At 37.6% G+C, this 21673-nt stretch overlaps 3 protein-coding genes across 3 annotated transcripts; 2 read left to right on the top strand and 1 right to left on the bottom strand.

Moving 5' to 3' along the window:
* The first annotated feature begins 27 nt into the window (after positions 1-27).
* Positions 28-10515, top strand: LOC133532238 (RNA-binding protein 8A). The gene is made up of 5 exons (XM_061870821.1): positions 28-229; positions 567-669; positions 7226-7343; positions 8362-8475; positions 9365-10515. Exons 1-5 carry the CDS (start codon positions 169-171, stop codon positions 9467-9469), a joined length of 501 nt encoding a protein of 166 aa, XP_061726805.1. The 5' UTR covers positions 28-168; the 3' UTR covers positions 9470-10515.
* A 1320-nt stretch (positions 10516-11835) lies between these two features.
* LOC133532216 (proteasome subunit beta type-4) lies at positions 11836-16622 on the bottom strand. The gene is made up of 5 exons (XM_061870786.1): positions 16431-16622; positions 15912-16124; positions 15005-15140; positions 14273-14418; positions 11836-12019 (listed from the first exon to the last, which is right to left on the bottom strand). The coding sequence occupies exons 1-5, from the start codon at positions 16565-16567 to the stop codon at positions 11860-11862; spliced, it is 792 nt and encodes a 263-aa protein (XP_061726770.1). The 5' UTR covers positions 16568-16622; the 3' UTR covers positions 11836-11859.
* Positions 16623-17026: 404 nt separating this feature from the next.
* Positions 17027-21384, top strand: LOC133532217 (large ribosomal subunit protein uL14). The gene is made up of 4 exons (XM_061870787.1): positions 17027-17126; positions 17318-17401; positions 17760-17887; positions 21163-21384. Exons 1-4 carry the CDS (start codon positions 17114-17116, stop codon positions 21358-21360), a joined length of 423 nt encoding a protein of 140 aa, XP_061726771.1. The 5' UTR covers positions 17027-17113; the 3' UTR covers positions 21361-21384.
* The last annotated feature ends 289 nt before the right edge of the window (positions 21385-21673 follow it).

Below are 21673 nucleotides of genomic sequence, written 5' to 3' on the forward strand. Positions count from 1 at the left end.
ATCCTTAATACATAAGAATGGCGGCGAGCGGCGAGCATTGTTGTACTGTCAAATGAAAAACTTGTCACGCAAAACGCAAATCGAAGCGAAGCTACTCGATATTCAGCAATAATATTCATAAGAATATAAATTTTAGCAATATTTAAGAAAATCCTGCAAGTCTAAACCATGGCGGATGTTCTCGATATCGAAAATTCCGAGGAATTCGAAGTCGACGAAGACGGTGAACGTAAGTCATTAATTTGATTCATTTGAATATTGTTTTTTCTTCCTCACATTAATTTATGTTTGAATTAAACCTTAGTCGCTGCCGATTATCCAAATTGATATTCTAGAGTATTTCTTATTCAACTACTAGAAATGATTATTGGATATTTGGAAGCTTATTTATATTATAGGTTATGTGTGATACTTTACCCGAAGTTTCGTGTCATAAACAGATAAGACCGAATATAACAACTACATATGGTAAGCTACCAATTCAAATCAAATCTACAACAACAGTTAATAACCTTTTGAACTGTGTCTATGATGTCCTTAATAGTAAAACATTGTTTTGTTTTCAGAGGGAATTGCCAGATTGAAAGAGAAAGCAAGGAAACGCAAGGGCCGTGGATTCGGTCACGAAGGGGGCTCCGGTGGAGCTGCCGAGCGTGGCAACCGAGGAAGGTTTGTGATCAATCTTTAATGGTCATTGACACTCGAGAATTGGCGACATTTTGCCAGGTTTCAAATCCTGTTGGAAAAAAATACAATTAAAGATGCCCTTTATTAATTGTAATCTCGTAATTCTCTTGGTCAGGGTTTTATAGGGTCGGCAACATATAAGTGGTTCCTCCAATATTGCTTGTCTATGGGTGATGGAGGGGCTTCCCATCACACAGCCTATTGTTGATTATCACATTTCCTTTGGAGTGGTAGACCTCGACTCCTGACCGATTATGTCATTTAAATTTCAAATTTGATTAATTGAAATAAAATCTACTAGAGTAAGGTAAAAAAATATGTTGTGCGATAAATTATTTATTATATTACATAATTAAACATTGTAAACTCTTTGTGGTAATAAATCAGGTTCATATTATAAGGGAGTTTCTAATATTAACTACTGGAGAAAAAAATGAAACACCGGTTTTGTAGATACATTATTTATATTTATATTTATATTTATATTTATAGCCTCATATCAGAAATACATTTTTTTATACTGTATCTATAGTTTTTCCTTAATCTACGATAACCGATTCTGTGTGCCTTTGGGCAAAGGCCTCCCCCAATCTTCTCCACTCTTCCTTATTTTGCACTAATCTGGTCCATATTTTAGTCCTTCCAGCCATGTCTTCTATTTCATCGGACCATCTTTTAAATTGCCTACCTCTGTTTCTTTTATGTCCTCTAGGATGCCATAGTGTTACAATTTTGCTCCATTTATCTCCTCCTCTAATAGTATGTCCAGCCCACTTCCATTTCAGTTGTTTTGTTTTGTATGTCACATCAGTAAATCCTGTTTTGTCTCTTAAATCCTTGTTACTTATTTTGTCAATTCTTCTTCTCTTTAAGATGCTTCTTTCCATGGCTCTCTGAGTTATACTCAACCTTTTACATTGTGCTTTGGTGAGTGCCCATGTCTGGCAGCCGTATGTGAAAATTGGTAGAATGCATGTATTGAAGAGTTTTCTTTTGATGTGCATACTTGTTTGACTATTTTTCATGACCTCTTTAAGAGACCAGTATCTCTTCCACGCGTTTCCAATTCTTCTGTCTATTTCCTTTGTTGTTGAGTCATGGTTGGATATTAGTTGACCTAAATATATATATTCTGTTACATACTCAATGGTGTTGTCATCTATTTTTATCTCTGTGGCCTCCATACTATTAGTAGTCATTGCTTTAGTCTTCTGGAGATTCATAGAGAGTCCGACTGCTTTACTAGCTGTATTCAGTTCTACGAGCATTTGCTGTAACTCTCTTGCTGTACTCGCGAAGACCACTATGTCGTCCGCGAATCTCAAATGGGTTAGTTTCTCGCCGTTTATATTTAAGCCGTTATTTGACCAATCAAATTTCCGAAATACTTCCTCTAAAACTGCTGTGAATAATTTGGGTGATAAAGGGTCGCCCTGTCTTACTCCTCTTTGTATATTTATGTCACAGCCTTCCTTTTCCAATTTAATTCTTGCTGTGGTGCCTGTGTAGATGTTCTTAATTATCCTTATGTATTTGTGCTCTACACCCTGATTTAGCAAAGCTTTCCAGATTTTTGAGTGGTCGAGTGAATCAAACGCCTTGCAATAGTCTACGAAGCAACAGTGATAATGAATGTTATATTCTTTGCATTTTTCTGCTATCTGTCTAGCTACGTGTATGTGATCCACTGTAGAGTAGTTGTTTCTAAAGCCTGCCTGTTCTCTCGGTTGATTTTCGTCTAAAGTTTTGGTAATACGGTTTAGAATAATTTTCGAAAATACTTTATACATATTTGACATTAAGCTTATAGGCCTATAATTTCCTATGTCATCTCTGTTGCCCTTTTTGTGTAATAGTTTAATTGAGGATACTGTCCATGATTTTGGTATCTTTTCTGTTTCCAGGATAATGTTGAAGATTTTAGTCAGGAGTGGTGTAATGATCTCTTTTGTTTCAAGTATCGCTTCATTTGATATATTATCAGGGCCTAATGCTTTGTCTCTCTTTTGAGTGCTGATTGCTTTTTCGACTTCGCTTTGCATAATCGATGGTACTTTGTCCGAGTCAGGTAATTCAATTTGTTCAGTTGATGATTTTTTTGAGTATAAGTCGCTATAGTAATCTGTGGCAGTACTTATAATGTCTGGTCTTTTAGTTTTGTCTTTGCCGAAAGAATTTTTTAGTTTGGGTATCCATTGCTCCTTTCCTTGTAGTAGTTTCATGGCTTTTTTAGTTCCTCCGGTTTTTTCTATTAGGTTCTCCAAAGTCCGTAGTCTATGATCTTTCCTGTCTTTTCGCATATTCGTTCTTAGTTCTTTACTTAATTGAGTAATGACTCTTCTAATTTCTGCTGTTTTAGGAGAAGTTTCTAACAATTTTGCTCTGTTTTCCATGATTTGTTTTGTCTTTTCTGGTAGTATGTCTTTGCCTTTTCCAAATCTCATTTTTCCATTGTTATATTTACTTAGAATATTTGCGAGTTTGTTGTAGATTTCTAGTATATTCCATTCTGAAAGATCTTCATCCATGTTCATCAATTCTTCTTCTACTTGTTTGTTTGTTAATTGTGGTTCATTATTTTTCATTATGTCTTTCTGGTGCTTTGTGAATTTCCTGGTAGATTTAATTGGTGTAGGTTTTAGCTGGGTCCGGACCATTCGGTGGTTAGTATTAAAATTCAATTTTGCAATGACATTACAGTCTTCGAATGATCTAGCACGGTTAGTGAGTATATAGTCAATTTCATTCTTATAACGACCGTCAGGCGATGACCATGTCCATCTTCTGTTTTGTTTTTTCTTGTATATTGAATTCAAAATTACTAAGTGTTGTTCAAAGGCTAAATCTATTAATTTCTGTCCGTTTCTTGTTCTTTTGCCTTGGTAGTGGGGTCCCATTATGATTTCCTCTCCGTCTCTCCTGTTCCCTATTTGAGCATTGAAGTCTCCCATCAGGATTAAATTTGTTGGACTTATTTTTGTTAATGTGTCATTTAATTTTTTATAGAATTCATTAATGGTGCTGTCAGAGGATTGTTCTGTAGGAGAGTACACTTGTACTATGGTCCATTCATTCTTATGTAAAGGTAGCATGATTTTGAGGACTGCTATGCGCTCTGAAATCCCTTGGACTTCAACAATATTGTGTTTCAGTTCTTTATGTATCATGAAACCTACTCCATATTGTCCTGGCGTCTCGCCCTTAGAGTATAGAACAAAATCGCCATAATCTTCTATTTTGTCGCCCATACGCCTTACCTCACTGATACCTATTATACTCCAATTTATGTTCTCCAGTGCCATTGTTAATTCTAGCAGATTATCTTCTGTTCTCAGTGTGCGTACATTTATGGTTGCTATATGTATCTGGTTCGTTTGTTGATATTTTTTTGGGGGGATGTGGTCTAATTCCCCACGGGGACCAGCCGGGTTGGGGAATGTTATTTTTGTTGTGTTTTGTATGCTAGTTCTATTTATTTTAGTCAGTGTTTTCCGGTTACCGTAGTTTAATTGTTTTTTGATTGAGTCTGTTCAAGTGAGCTCCCTTCCTTTGTAATTATTTTATAATTATTCGTTTTTGGTACTTTATTGGGCTGAGAGTGTGGCACTCTGTTCTCTCCTGTTGTTGTACTGAAATTGCTTGGAGGGGTCTTGGGTGGGGAAGATGGAACCCGCTTTCTTTTATCATTGTTCTCTTTCTTTTCACGTTTCTCCTTCACAATAAGTTTATCATTTTTAATGATGGCATACTTGCCAGATTCTCTGGCTTCTATCATTTTTGGAACTAGAGCCTTTCTTTTTTCGAGGGTCTCTTTTGAGAAGTCCTCGGTTACACTTATATTCTTTGGGAAATTCTTTCTGTTTTTAAGGAGTTCCATTTTTCTCCAGCCGAGGGTGAGTACTAATTTTATTGGCCTGATTCTTGAATCTTCCTTTTTCCCAATTCTTTGCACTTCACTGATCTCCCACCTATCCCAGTCGTTGGACTCTATTGAGTTCTTATTGATACCATTTAGAGTTTCCAAAACTATGTCCATAAGTTCTATATTTTCGTTTTCCTCTTCTTTTATCCCAAAGAGTATTATGTTATTTTTCCTGGAATCAATTTCTAATCGCTTCACTGTAGATTTTAGTTTATCTATTTCTATTTTCATTTCTGTATTTTCTTGAATGATAGGTTTTAGTTTTTCATCAAATGCTAGGGAAAGGGATGTGTGGACCGACTCGGTAATAGCCGTGGTCTGCTTTTCTAACTCGTCCTTCAGTTTCTTCCAAAGCAAATCAAACTGTTCCTCCATTGTAATTTTTCCACCAAAGACGGGTAACTTTTCTACCCTGGCCACACTGGGTGTCAAGAACCGTAAAAAATTATAATTTCTGAACGCAATTCGATTTATTATGTTGTTTAGACTGCCGCTTCTTTTCTCTATGTCACTTTATAATTTTGACAGTGACAGATAACCTCACTTCAGTAAGATCGTTTTATATTGAGTTATTAGCACTGTAGTCACTGGATATGCCGAGTTTTTTATTTATTCCGACGCGCGGCCAGTTAAACTTTAAGGGGAAAGTCACTACTTTAAGCTATTGTTCTTTTTCACACTGTTTCGCGTAAGAAATACGAGAGCGTTCACATAAGCGTCTGACGTATTGTAAACCGGAACCGGAACTTTGTAGATACATATTATTCGTTAAATGTTAATAACGTATGTACAAGTTCTTTGGCGCTCGAACGCGGTGAGAGTGCCAATATTCCGAGACTGAATTGGTGCCTTATACCCGAATGAAAGACTCTACTTTTCATTTCAAATACGAATAAAGTAAATAAAATACATGTGCATTAAAAAAACTGCTTAAAGTATTTCTTGAGGGTACTTTCAATTAAAAAAATAGGTAAAAATATAAAATATTAGGTATAAAATATTTATGGAATGGGGAGTTAATTATCAGGATGTAAATTGAATACAAATACATTTTTAACCTAATTTTAATTGCTTATCTTATATAAAAAAGAAATAAACGTACTTAGATAGTACAGTGCTCTAGAGCAGAAACCTATCATTTCCTGCACACTTTTTAGAATACATTTCAGAGAATAAGAAATAACTAACTACTATTAATCAAAATTCCAATAACTCAAAAGTGACATATGCCACTTGAAGAGATAAAAGAAAACATATTTTTTTGTGTTACTCATTTCCATGGTTTTCTTGTAAGCCATATCCACAATGGGATTAATAGCTCTTAATCGAGGGTCAGAAAAACACCCCTTATTTTGAAAACATAACCCTGTTCCATACAACAGAGACTTCCTTATACCAATGTTGATGATTAAATATGCCCCAATGACGTCCATAGACTATGAACAAGCACTTTCGACTCATAAATAGGTCCATAAATTATGGTTTTCAAAATGATGAGCCTTTTTTCTGAGCCTCAGCCATAATATATTAAGCATGTTAGTCAAATGCGATAGAACATTTCAACTACATCTCACAGTGAATGTGTTAAATAGCACAGTAGGAACTGTTTTGTTACACTGATGTGTGCAATAAATAGTATTGTTGTTACATTACACATGAATTAATTCATATATTTTATATCAAATTTTCAAAAAAATTTGAACAATTTGTATTTTTTCAGGCATTCGTGAGTATCAACATTTTTGTATACAGGTTTTTTGAACATAAAATTGGATTTCCTTTTTTTATTGCCATGATCAGGTTTAACCCATAGTTCATAAAATATTATAAATTAATTAGAAGGTGCATTTTATTCAATTTGGCTGTGATGTACTATCAACAAAATTAATTCCTTACCCACTATGAAACCTTTCACATTTACTGCATTACATTAATTTTTTAAAGTAAAATGTCAATAAAAATACAAAAAAATAAAAAAAAACAGTATTTATTTATTCATATGGCATTATGATTATGAGTCATTCTACAGTTCTTTCTTACAGATCTATATCTAGGTTCTTTACCTATTGGGCCGCATTTTCACTTTACGCTATTAAGTCCAGAGGGTCACCAGGGTACATTCGGTTCGGGCACTCGTGAATAATATAGTGGAGTAGATTGCATAGGTGCTCCGCAATCGCATTCCGGTACAACAATGTATCTATAATGATATGTACGGAAAAAAACGGTAAAATCTTCGCTTAAGCCTAGTCAAAAATCCCCCTTGAGTTGTCCCTTGGGCAAAGGCCCCACACACTACACTAGTACACATCACACTACCCTTTGTACCAGGTAGGATTAGCAACCATGCGGGCGTCAGTGTTGGGGCCGAACGTTAATTAAAATTGAAAATATTGTCATAAAAGTAAAGTTATTATGACATTTATTGTGAAAGCATCCTATGGTGTACAGTCAAAGAATTTAATTTCCTACCCATTTGGTACCTTGTCACAGTGACAATAGTATGAGGTCTCTAGCGAGTTTCATGTTGTTTGTCACTGTGACAAGGTACGAAATGGGTAGGAAATTAAATTCCTTGACCCCGTACATGTTATACAAATGAATAATTCATTACAGGTATGACAGCCTTGCACCAGAGGGAGACGGGAACACACCGGGCCCCCAGCGCTCTGTGGAGGGCTGGATCCTGTTTGTCAGCAATGTCCATGAGGAGGCACAGGAAGAGGACATTCAGGTATATAGTGCTCTAAGTCGTATTTGACAATGATAACCTTTACAATCGTCTCCGATGAGCATGTAGATGGCTCGCAAACCCTAACTTATTTTTAAATTGACCGATTACACTGTGCACAATAAAGCTGCCCTTGGTTGTTATATGTGTATGTATAGGAGGGCTTGGTCACAGATCATATAATACTTGGTCAAGACTTCCGATCCTGCCACTTAATTCAGGTATACTGTTCTTTTAGGTATTGTTATTGTCCGAAGGCAGGGTTAAACCCAAGCTCGGTTTAGTGAGTAGGGGCTCTCGCTAGGAGAGGGGAAAGGAGTGAGTTCCACACACCGTGAATGATTTCCCACTCTGTCAAAAAAACCCTTCCTAACTTCTCTTGAACAACCTTTTCGATCTCAGTCCAACTGCTTGTAGCTCTCTATTCAAGTTCCCATCCCAATTTTGTATAGGCCACATCTCCACTTCAACATTCAAAATGTTTATTACATATCACATATCACATTATTAAGTGGAGTAGGTATGTTAATTGACTAACATTAAATTCACATGATTTTGTCTAGTAGATACTTCCTTTTCATCTACAGTACCGGCCAATAATATATCACCTTTGTGTGTTTTTGTATGAGCATGTATAGAGTAAACAATATAGGTTAGTTTGTGGATTGCATATTTTACTAGTCATTTTATACAAATATATGACGAATACTGCAATGAAATATGATGAATTACAATAGGAGATCTCTAATAAAAGTTGCCCACACATTAAAATAAAAAAAATCAATGAAAAAACCATTACGTGAGACGAACTTTTCTCGTCGCTCGTGCCAAAAGGCAAGGAATACTTCTAGACTACCTAAAGTAGTGAGGTGGAAGTCACTCACGAACATAAAAAAAGTTATACCGTAAAAACATGGAGGTGTTATATTATTGGCTGGTACTGCTGTTTTGTTTGACACAAATGCTTCTTTTTTGCAATTAGATTGATTCTTGTTTAAAAATGTATATTGTTCCGTTCCAGAACCAATTCTCCGAGTTCGGGGAGATTAAGAACATCCACTTGAACTTGGACCGGCGCACAGGCTTTCTGAAGGGCTATGCCCTCGTCGAGTATGAGACTTATAAGCAGGCAGCGGTGAGTATTAAAAGTTGGTTGGTACCATTGGTTGGCTTCACTGTGTACAAATCAAATATCATTATAGATACACACCTTACAAACTAATAGAAATCTTATAAGCTAAAAAAACATGTCGGCGACATGTTATGAATTTAATTCTCAAATGATTATGAGGCCTCAGACCCTAATCTGTTAAACAAAAGCCATTGTTTCTTATATGCGAGCGGTCAGCTTCCGTATTAGCCACGTGGCAAAGCAACAATCTCTTTTAAAAAGCAACTGTATCGTGATAGTATTAAGGTTCAAATCTATGTAATAATATGAGCGCTCGCCTATATTGAGGTGGTCGATCGTCCTACATTACCACAATATGTTATGAGCTGTTACATAAATTTGAACCTTAATACTATTACGATACAGTTGCTTTTTAAACGACATTGTTGCTTTTACAAATCCCTAACACGGGAGCTGACCGCTCGCACAAAAAAGACCACTTATTTATTTTATAAATAAAGTAATCGAATATTTGTGAGCACTGAAACAGGCTTTGATCGTGAAATTAAAAAAAAAACGCGCATCTGAAGTAATTAAATGTGAATCTATTAAGTTTTTTTATTTATTGCACATATCTATTTCGCATTTTCAACTACTCAAAAGTTATCTGGAAGAGATCGCTCTTTATCGATATCATCGCTACTTTTAATGTTTTTAATATGTTTTATTCTACGTTGAATCGATGTGGATATGTCGAAAGTCGATAAATGAGAAGTCCCTAATGACAATTCAAACTGCCACGAGAATTCCGGCCTCTGGTCCCCCCAACCTATTGGAACCTATTCAGAGTTTTAGACTACCAGACAAGGAGTGTTATTTGTGATTATTTAGTAACTTCTCGTTTCGCTTGCAGAGCGCCCGCGAAGCCCTGGACGGCGCCGACATCCTCGGGCAGGCCATCTCCGTGGACTGGTGCTTCGTCAAGGGCCCCACCAAAGTGCACAAGAAGAGGCGATAGTGTCCAAACCAACAGTGAAACACTCTTAAAGCAATTTATGGTATCTCAACTGAACTAGCCTTATCTATACTGTATCTTTAGTTATTTAAATAAAACTAAACAAACAATTTGTAAATTTTCAGGTAGTTATAACATTCATTGGTTAACCAGCCAAATACAAAACTGCCTGGATCTGTCACTGAACGACCTGATTTTAACCTACATTATTTGATCATGTAATGTTTTCATCTACCCTCAACTGGCTTAAGGAATCATTTGAGGGTAGATTTTGTTTCCTTTTATTTAAATACCTAAAGATATACCCCCTTATTCATAAACGTCTACTAAAGTTGACAGCCGCTAATAATCGTTTGTCCCTTTCTATCATACCAATACGTCAGAAAGGGACAAACGATTATTAGCGGATTGTCAACTTTAGTAGACGTTTATGAATAAGGGGGATAGAGTATAGGATATGTCCTACAGATGGTGTTCAAACGAGATATCACTTATTCTTAGAGAACTGACCACCTCTTCCTAACTAGCGAAATGTTATATAACTAATCATAGTGATGATTTTTTTACCAGATAACCGTCACTGAAGTATTTGGTAACTTGACTCAAATGACTAAAATGATCAAATTAGATCAAAATACCAACAGAATATTGTGAATCTTTTAATTGTTGAAACCTCAAAATGAAAGAGGAAATATTACTCTCGTAGAATATTGTGCTAGATAAATAGTCTATGGTTATTTATGAAGAAAGAAATGCTGATTTGTCCGTCGTTACTGTATTTTGAGGTTATAAACAATTGATTATATAAAAACAAAGGATGCAAATAATGTTTATTCAGATAGAATGTTGATTATCAATCTGTCAATCACAAATTAAATTCCTGTTAATATGACATTGATGCTAGTTGGCGCGCTATGCGATGCACTTTGCTATATGTATTGTATTGTATGTTATATATTTATGTATGAAGCTTGGTTTGATGGTGTGTTCGAAGTGCTTAGCGTAACGATTCCCTTAGACTTTAACATAAATATAAGAGATATTTCTAATGTTTGTTTCATTTCAATCCTTCAAGATTATTTATCCTGTAGTACCAAAATTTAAAACTGTAAAGTCTGGTTTGCTACATTTTTAATCAATGTCTTTAACCCTGTAAACGCCAGACGGCGAAAGAATACGCCCTGCCCCGGACGCCAGGCGATCGCTATTTTTTTTACACAACGTCGGTGGCATACAAGCAAACGGCCCGCCTGATGGTAAGCAGTCTCCGTCGCCTATGTACGCCTGCAACTCCTGAGCAGTTACATGCGTAGTTATTTAAGCGAAATTGAACTTTACGGAATCCCGCGTAAGTCCATATTGCATTGGCCGTCGTTAGCGCCCTTAGTTAGACTTTCAGATTACGTATACATCCATCTGTGGTGGTTTTGACCACCGATGCGGATTCTTATCTCCAAAGGGTTAAAAGATAAAAATCCGCAAGAGTTCCAGTTTTAGGGTTGCCTATTTTTATTAAAAAATGTATAGGGAGCGTGCATAAACTGTATGGGGTAGCCCGGGCAGCACAGGATCTTCAACCTAGCATTTGCCCCGGGCCAGGGTCCTCTTTCCTACTTAATGTTGTCTACTTTTCCTGGTCTTCGGCATTATCAAGATGTGAGATTGTTCTTTTCCATAACCACTCTCACGACGTCCAGCCAGCGCTTCTTAAGCCTACTGCGGCCACGTGGTCTAGGGCCTTGGACAGCACAGGATATGTCCGAATTTTGGTGCGAAGTTTATGCTTCCAATGTAGCCCACAAGATGGCAGAAGCTACTATGTACAAGATAATGTACGAGAACGGTAGATGGCAGCACTTGCTTTGGCGTGAAGCGTCCATGTACATGTTTATGTTTCAGATTTAGGCCACAAGATGTCAGACCCTCCAACGCGCACGGTCCCTATACCTCCGTGCGGTCTTTTTTAAAAAACACATACGCCAACATCATCTACTCAACATCAACTATCATACAGCTCGCCTGATAGGAAAGCCTATGGATACTTGCAATGCTAGACGTGTACAGTCGCCATCAGATATATCGGAGCGGCCGAGGTGCTCATAAATATCTCATTAGGCACTTTAACGCTTGACAATAGAAGCGTGTTCAGATATTTGTGAGCACCTTGACCGCTCCGATATATCTGATGGCGACTGTACAGTCACGTCTGAAAAGATCGACACGATCGAAGTGCCAAAAATATGTATACACGACTTTATGGCTGATATATTAGGGTAGTGTATAGATATTTTTGGCACTTTGTCCGTATCGATATTTTCAGACGTGACCGTACCACCACATACAGGTAAATTTCAAATAAGACAACCACATTATTTTAAGAATTTATGAAAAACTTAAACCATCTCAATCATGTGCGCCAATGTCCAGTCAGCTTTGAGTTCCTCGGGCTCCTCGATAGTGACCCCCGCGGCGGTGACCACGCCCAGCTGGTAGCGCCAGAACGAGCGCGCGTCGCGGTAGAACAGCACCTCCATACATTTACGGACCAGGGCCCTACAATCGAAGGAATACACGGCTTAAATATAGTCAACTGTACTCTGTATCTTTAGGCATTTAAATAAAAGTAAACAAAATCTAGGGTAGATGAAAGCATTACATGAACAAATAATGTATGTTAAAGTCAGGTCGTTTAGTGACAGATCCAGGTGGTTTTGTATTTGGTCGGTTAAGCAATAAATGTTATAACTACCTGGAAATGTACAAATTGTTTGTTTACTTTTATTTTAATACCTAAAGGGACAGTATAGTTAGTTACTTAGAGTTCCATAGTCTGAATAGGGAATATAACGCAAAACTCTGCGTAGGGGGCTCCTCTAGCACATACCTAAAAATCGAAGTTTCGTTATCTGCCTCTCTATCACTCTTGCATATTCGAGCGATAGAGGCAGATAACGAAATTCGATTTTCTCGGTTCGCGTTAGGCCTCTGTAAACAAACCGCCTTGATGCATCAATTTCACAGTGAAAACTTCTCAAAGAACTTAAGACATAGTATGTATAAGTTACTCTATGGTTTAGAATATTTGATAATGCTGCACTCTGGCGGCAGAACATTGCAGTAATACCAGGGGGAGGAAACTAGAACGTTGGCTTTTTCGGCTACGTTCGGCTCGGTATTGCTCCGAGCAATTGTAAGGGGTTGATATTTGACACAACTTCACATCCCTTTGCGTGCACAACCACAGATAAGATAATTACATAAATTTTGACAACCCTAAATAGTCGAAAGGGATAGTTCCATACATTAGAAAGGGACAACATGATTCGTCCCTGAATCGCTGTCAAACTTCTGTAGTACTATTATTTATTCTGTGGTAATAACCCCTATTAAGAACGGGATTCACAAAACAGCGATCATTTTATGGTCTTCATCAGTAGTTCCACTTCACCAAATGTCGCTTTCCGAGAGAAAATGCACGAACAATTCCTACGAGGTGGCCGGCCGCAAGATAGACTACCCGCCCATCTCTAGTTAATACAGTTAGAAAAAGATGGGTAGTCTATCTCGCGGGTGAGATAATTATTGTCGCGGCGCCTTTGTGTTAACAATCAACATTTGTTAAATATCAAAAAGTGGCGCCAACTTACCGGGCATAACCCAAAGGTTATGGCGCCATCGCTCGAAACGATGCCGCCATACCTTTGGCCTTTGATCTATTAGATGGCGCCACTTTTTGATATTTAACAAATTTAACACATATCAGTAAAAAGTTTTTTTCTCACTTGATGGTCTCATCGGAAGATCAGCGCTGGAAGCCACCAGCAACATGCTGAGATGAGGCCATTTCGTGGCACTTTATACTTCCTTTGTTTTTGTTATATCATGTAATTTAATGTGTCTTGTTTGTGTCTACGAATAAAAAATATTCTATTCTATTCTAAAAGGATAAGGATCAAAGTCAAATGGCAACCTAAAAGTTTTAATCATACGTCGAAAGATAGCAGTAAATTTACTGTGGCTACAAAGTTTTCTTTGACAATCCACCTCTATTTCAAATTCTCTTTGGTGTTAAGCTTACTGTTACAACTAACAAAAGAAACTTCATCAAAGTGAGTGGTAACTACTGGTATTTTTTTTCTCGGTAGCTAATTATAGCAAAGATGACAAACAGAATTCCCAGTAATTCGATTTCGATCTATGAGATTTTGAACTGATAATAGGACCAACTGTGAATTATTATACAAACAAGGGTCCATAAGTCTCTTCAAAGTACTCGACCTCTACTTAGTATCAGTGGGGCGACACTCCTCCTTTCGGTCATTCTCGGCTCCGCGGCATTGCTCCGAGCAATTATTAGGGTTGGCACAACTTGACGTCCCTTTGCGTGTACAACAACAGATAAGATAATTGCTTGAATTTTGACAACCCTAAATAGCCGAAAGCAATAGTGCCATACATTATGCTCTATATCTTTAGGTATTTAAATAAATTTAACTAATAATTTGTCAATTTTCGGGTAGTTATAACATTTATTGGTTAACCAACCAAATACAAAACCACCTGGATTTGTGACTGAACGCCCTGACTTTAACCTACATTATTTGATCATGTAATGACTTTCATCTCCCTCAACTGGCTTAAGGAGCCAGGATAGATTTTGTTTACTTTCATATACCTAAAGATACAGAGTATAGAAAAGGACAGCACGATTCGTCCCTGAATCGTTGTCAAAGTTCGGCTTTGTAGGCAGTGTCATTTCTGTAAGGTAGTACTATTATTTATTCTGTGTCAGTATCAAGTACTCACTTGGCGGCCTCCTGGTCGAGCGGCCCCTTGTCGGCGGCGTCGCGCAGCAGCGGGGTCGCCATGTAAGCGCCGAGGCCGGTGGCCACCACGGCGTCCTCGTAGGCCGTGCCCAGCTTGTCCACGGTGCCGAGGAAGGGCTCTCCGTCCTGAAAAACAAGTTACATTTTGTTCTAACGTTTCGGACGCCAAGAACACTCTACAGCTAAAGGCGTCGTTAGTAGTCATGCGTACAGGGCCAAGGATACCTATAGGTGTTATGGCGGACGCTGTTAAAGTAGCCTTCAGAATTTCGGATAAGGTTTACATTAGCTCCCTTGCGCCCAGGATCTTGGCACTTGAGTGATGTTTGTCTTCATAACATTAAGCATTCAAAGTGTTAAACTGTACTTTGGATTGATTCATCATCATTTTCCTCGTTGCCCCAGCTCATGAGAGCCTGGGGTCCGTCTGACAACTAATCCCGATAATTGGCGTAGGCACTAGTTTTTACGAAAGCGCAGTCGCACCAGACCTTCCTACCCAAAGGGTAAACTAGGCCTAATTGGGATTAGCCAAATTTTCTAATGATGTTTCCCTTCACCAAAAGCCAGTGGTAAATATCAAATGATATTTCGTAATTTTGGAATATAAGTTAAAAAAAAAAAGAAAAGGTACAGTCACGGACTTTAATTGCTGAGCAAAAATCTTGGAGAAAATTCAGTGAGACAGAAAAAAATGTTTATTATTTCTTACCTGCATACCAGCTACAATGTAGTTGCTCCAGAGTGGGTCCATCTTGCTCCTCTTGTTGTACAGCACACGGGTCAGCCAGCAGTGGAGAGACTTGGGCTTCAGCTGGAGACCGTCTCCAATGCATTGCTCGTCAATACTGCAACAGTCATCAATATTAGTAAAAAAATAAAATAAAATAATAATAAAATAGCCTTTATTTACAGGACAAAGAACAGTACTACTATCTCTCTATTATCTCCCATCTTTTGTATTCTTTGCCTGCTTGCCCTTCGGCAAAGGCCTCCTCCAACCTTCTCCACTCTCTCCGATCTATTGCCACTCTGCTCCAGGTACGGCCAGCTACCTGCGCAATGTCATCATCCCATCTCATTAGAGGTGCTCCTCTCTCTCCCTCTCTTGGGTACCATTGGGTGACTCGCTTGCTCCATTTATCTGTGCCTCGGATGATATGGCCAGCCCATTTCCATTTATGTCTTCTAATTTTTATGGCAATGTCTTGGACTTTCGTCCTATTCCTAATTAGGGTGTTTCGTAGCCGGTCAGTCTTCCGTACACCTATCATGCTCCTTTCCATGGCACGCTGCACTGCATGGCATCACTTAGAGAGAGGCAGGGATCTGAACCAGTTTTTTGGAAAAATTTCAAAATAGCCATATTATTTTATACTCCAGGGACTCAGTTGTGTTTTAGATAACGACTTCATATTATTAGATCGCCCAAATAGAAATGAAATAATTGACAAAGAACGAAAAAATACTACTCAAATACTTTATTGAACCCACAATTATACATTTTACATACATGTAAAACTACAAATAAATTTTAAAGGGAAATAAAACCAGTCAAGGTCCAAGTTTTATACTTTCTCTGGTAATATGAATAATTACCAGTCTTGAGTCATACTTACATCTTCTGCTCAATAATGTCCTTCAAGTACTGATAATCAGCATAATCTCCACCATTCCCCAGCAGGATCAGATCATTGACCTTAGTAACACGCGGGCAGTCACGGAAGCGCGCTAGCGAGCCGTACGAACCGAGCATGTCTCCGGCCACCACACAGCCACCATTGAACTTCACGCCGATTACTGTGGTTGTTGTTGTAATGGGCTGGGCAGAGCTGAAATGAATAAATTTGAAATTGTATTTGGAACTTTTATAAAAAAATTAAGAAGTGTTTTAGTGGGCTTATCTATGGTTAAGTGTCAAAATAAAAAACTAAACTGTTGACTTTGCTATATCAATTTTTTCACAAAATCTACGAACAGAGACTGCAGGGTTTTAGTAACTTTACTAGCCCCACAAGAGCTGTATAGTATAACACTAACCCTAAATTTAATACAAACACCACAAAGACCTATAGACAACACAGTAAGAAACGTGATTTTTAACTAAGAATTGACATAACAAGGTAAAAGTAACTTACTATGCTTTGAAATCTTGTACAGTGTGGTTAATTGGGCCGTATGATGATGAGTTTCCTGGGAAGTTATAGAAAGCGCCTGGAGAGGGACCATTTTGCCAAAACGCCGCGGGATTCATGATGTCACCCGTAAAAGCCATCGTGAAATTACACTAAATTAAGTCGAACAAGAAAAGTTGCAAAAATCGCTTGGGAATGACAAGCGGCTTCGAAATGACAAACAAATTTTGAAAATGTTCCGTTTCTAAAAACTTTATTTCTGTAAATTATTTGATTTTATTTAAAACCATATTTTTGATAAAATATTTATGAAGATTTTTAGCATATCCGTTTATACACAAAATTTTCTCTTATTTATATTAGTTTCAAAAATGTTCAGTATTGTAAGTAAATAACCTGAACTATTAGAAACGGAACGTTTCGATTCGTTCGTGAAAGCAATCTAAATGCTCACTATTGTTTTAATAGTATTACTTTATTTTACACTATTATACAAAATATATGATATTCTATTATTTTAATAGTACTGGTTTGTCACTTTATCTTAATCCAAAATTATGACTAATAAAGTTTCAATAATTTAAAGCAAACTTCACGACACTACATTTCCTGAACGAACTCTAAATCGGAATGTCTAGCTAACTTCACGTTCTTTCAGATTCCTCTTCTAGACTTGAAACAACAAAATGTCAAAGAGAGGTTCGTGAAATAATAATTTATCCATTTAAATCCCATTCTAAAGTGGTTAAATAAATTAGCAAGCATGTGAGGACCGTGTCTAGTGCCGTAGCCGTTGTGAAACAATGTATATTTTTGCAATCCCGCCATTGCGCTAGTGTTTTGGTGAAAGTTGGAAATACGTACTAAGTTATGATTTCTCTTGTTTTAAGGACGTGGTGGTTCCGCGGGAGCGAAGTTCCGCATCTCGCTGGGTCTCCCAGTGGGTGCCGTCATCAACTGCGCCGACAACACAGGTAAAATTGTTGTATATACGCATAAAACAATTATAACCTCTAAACCTAGCACGTTCGGGGCTGATAACTGATGATGATTCTATACTAGAACACTCAAAAGTGTATTGATTTATGATGATATCTTCCTTGGCTGTGTCTGAAGTTATTCAGTCCCCGAATTAACAATTATTACTGATGATACTTGAATCAATTCATAAAAAACCTTCATTTTCAACTTGTTTAGTTGTGTAGAGTACTTAAAAGTTTCAAACTCCTTATCAAAATGTATCAAAAATTATGTGAATTCAGTCCTATATTTATTTTAATTTACTAAAATAATGACAAAGGCTGGATATGAAACATTAACTTTCATTTGCAGGTGCCAAGAACCTGTATGTGATCGCCGTGCAGGGCATCAAGGGTCGCCTGAACAGGCTGCCGGCCGCCGGCTCCGGAGACATGATCGTCGCCACCGTCAAGAAGGGCAAACCTGAACTCAGGAAAAAGGTATGCCAGTTTGAGTTTATGTTGTGATTTTGGCCTTAGGAAATTATTATTCTTGCTATAAGATAAGGGTTGCTTTAAGCAGTTCTAAAACTGCTGCAAATTGGGGTCCCACTCTAATGTAGTGTTTGTGAATGAAACAGTACCATGAACATTTAATTTTGCACATCTGAGGCACCAAGTATAAGTTTAAGAACTTGTTTTGAATTATCATTCAATTAAATAGTTTACCTTATAAAAATTCGTTATTGCACTTATGCTTAGTGCGGCAGACATAAACACTGGAGCAGCATCCACATCCAAAATTAAAACCTTAGCCTTGATGCCTAGTTAGACTAATGAGGCTGAACTTAATGCAATACTAAGAATTCACAACAGAAGCCGTCTTGAGCTTATTGTGGGACTTCAATTTGTGTGAAAATAAACTTAGCCTAAATCATGCATAACATTCAAAATGAAATTTAGACTGACATTTGACAAAAGACTGATAAATATCTTAACTATATGATGTCACATTTGAAAATATGTTATACATAATTATTTACAGTACATATGGGGCTACTTTATAGCACTAGTGCGAAAAGTAGCATATTACGTTACTGTGTCGAATATTTAAAGGGCCATATGTACTGTAAAACGTTGTACGATACATGTGCGAATAGGTAATTCGCAACTCGTGACGATTTAAAATACTCCCTTCGGTCGTGTTTTAATTTATCGCCACTCGTTTCGAATTTCCTATTTTTCGCACTTGTATCGTAATGTACTATTTTAACAACATTCAGAGATTTAACACAAATAAAGATAAAAATACACTTAAAACCGCGAAATATATGAAGTAGTTATAGAGTCAAGCTATTTAATAACTATATTTCATGAAATATCAAGGAATCTATGCAAACACATTCAATTCTTACAAAAATGGTTACGCTTACTTTTCTACTCTTTAGTTAACACATTCACTGCCGGGAACCCACCTGGTGGGCGCTCGTGAACTTTGTTCAGATCGGACAACCCGCTGGGCTGGCCTGTACGCAGCTATAGACCACCGGTTTCTGGGGTAGTGCGCCGTTTTTTGTCTGGCAGTGAATGTGTTAAATGCTCTGACAAAAATGTGTGATATTTCTCAAACTGTGCCCTGTCACATTATATTAGATTTAGAATTCTCGTTTCATATCAGGGGTCATCCATTAATTACATCACACGTTTAGGGGGTGGGAGGGGGTCAAGAAAATCTGACGTTGTGACAACAGTCACAAAGTTGTGAGTCACAATTTGAATTCGCTGTACAGTTAAATAACAAGTTTTTGGGACGATTATCGTTTTTATTCGTTTAATTTTCTTTCCTAATCAGTTTTGGGTTTAAAATACTAATATTAATTTTTTTCAAAATTACTAATACCTAATTCGATTCGCCGATTTCTTTGAAAACAAAATTGCCAAAAATGTGACGTCACACCAGGGGGGAGGGGTTCGCCCAATGTGACCAAGTGTGACAAGGAGGGGGAGGGTCAAAAACCTAGAAATTCGTGTGACGTAATTAATGGATGACCTCATCGGACTCTCGTTTCGTTGGAAATATTAATATGTAATAAGATCAGTAAGGTAAAGAAAGCGTGTGGTTATATTTTATTATTGTATGAATTATTATTTAATTGTTGTTGTACAATAGGACATAACTGCAATTACTTAGAAATCGGTTAGATTCATATTTTCAAGGATACACCGTAATTTTATTTAATTGATACAGGTAATTTTATTTAATTTTCTGTAACTGAATAATTCTGGCGAAACAAGAATCGCTGAATTGGGAAGTTTTATTGTTTTGGATTTACAAGTGGAGACTGCTTGTGGGCTGTAGTTTTGAGATTCCTATGCCTATATTAGATGATCAGAATTAGCATTTCTTGCTAGGAATGTGTTGACAACTTATATAACTGTTTATGTTTGTATATTTTTAATTTTCAATCAAGTAATTTGATTGCTATGATGATATGCCAATGGTTTCGCTAATTCACTGTCTGAACTGTTTTAAACAGTTTGATGATATGCCTTGGCTGACTGAGCAACATCGAATAAATCTATTTGATCATTAGGCCTCGGACTGGACGCAAGCGGCGCGCAGCGCGGCGAGCGGCAAATCGAGGCCATTCAAATATTGCGATTGAACAAATGCCGCCGCTTGCGTCAAGTCGTGGCCTTCGTAGAAAGTAGAACTAGACAGTCTGTAGGAAATTGAACATTGGGTGCGGTGGAGTTGTTGTTATATCATTACTTACAAATAAGAATGATTTAGTTATAAAAGCTCAAATCATGTAGTTTCATAATTGACATAAGTAAAAAGTAAGCAAGTCTGTGTGAGGATTACATTACATGATTAATCTCATGAAATAAAACCAAAGAAAATATTTAAAGAAAATATTATGATAAACCTGTTTATTCATTTTCCTTAAAGATTCTGGAGATTTTTATACAAGAAAATATTTTGTTGATAACATAAATCAAGAATTACTGTACTTAGCCCATCGCTTTCACCCTTGTTCATTTTAGATTCCACCAACTCTCAACAATCCTTACACCCTGGTGGGTGCTGCCTCTGCGTGCGTCCCATGACACAGGCAAGGGCAGCATCCGCTCGTTGTATCCCTTACATTTCATTAAAGTGTCAAAAGGGCTTCTACACATTGGCTTGGACTTCACGCACGCCTCCCAAAGGTCCGAAAAAAAAATGAATATCACTATCATCCATCATAAATATTAGTTATTGTTACTTCATCTGACTATTTAAGTATGAGTAAAAAAAAACTTAGGGTCCATACAACACAAGTGGGCGGGAGAGAAAATTTCTGTGTGAAGCAGCTCAGTCTGTGTAGGTATGACACACATGCATTGCCATGCTTCATAGCCGGGTACACACGCCCGCGCCGCCTCGGCCGAGGCACGTCTACACTGGCCGTTTTGTGCATGAGGAAATTGCCTCGCGGGTATGCTCGCTCTGTGTGGACCCGGCTAATTTCATTGCGAGCCGGTATGTTCTATGTCGTGGATCCCAATGCTTTATTTTTCTAAGATCCCTCATACTTATGTAGTTAGTTGTTAAAAGTACCTACCATTTTGGTTGGATGGTCATAATTATCATAAATGGTAGCTCGGCAATGACTCCATTGCCCTTAATATTCAGACTGTCTAGCTAGAGTTTGGTTATATAACTACTTATTCAATAATTGCTGCCTGATAATTCATATTCATAATAAATTAATTACAACCTTTTTCTTCAGGTAATGCCGGCAGTGGTCATCCGGCAGCGGAAACCGTTCAGAAGGCGTGACGGGGTGTTTATATACTTTGAGGACAACGCGGGGGTCATAGTGAACAACAAGGGCGAGATGAAGGGCTCCGCCATCACCGGCCCCGTGGCCAAGGAGTGCGCTGACTTGTGGCCCCGTATCGCGTCCAACGCGAGCTCTATAGCTTGAGGTGGAATATATAGTTAAGAAAAATTCAGTCTTTTATTAGTGTTATTTATCCTAGTAGGTTGGTGCAGTATCGATGTACCTTAGCCAGATGTCTCCAAACTACGGCCCGAGGGCCTGCCAAATTGGCCCCGCGAGAATAATTGAAATGGAGACTGCCATGGCCCTCGGGTCAAAAAGCTTTAAGAGGGAAGTATACTTTGTGATCATTCATACAAAAAGAGAATACGTTTTTCCACTTCTAAATATTTTCCATTCTCTATGATTTTTTTGTATGTTATTGACACAATGAAAAACTAGGTTTATAGCAAGTTTA

The sequence above is a fragment of the Cydia pomonella genome, chromosome 26 (genome assembly GCF_033807575.1).
Source record: "Cydia pomonella isolate Wapato2018A chromosome 26, ilCydPomo1, whole genome shotgun sequence".
Classification (NCBI taxonomy): Eukaryota; Metazoa; Arthropoda; class Insecta; order Lepidoptera; family Tortricidae; genus Cydia; species Cydia pomonella.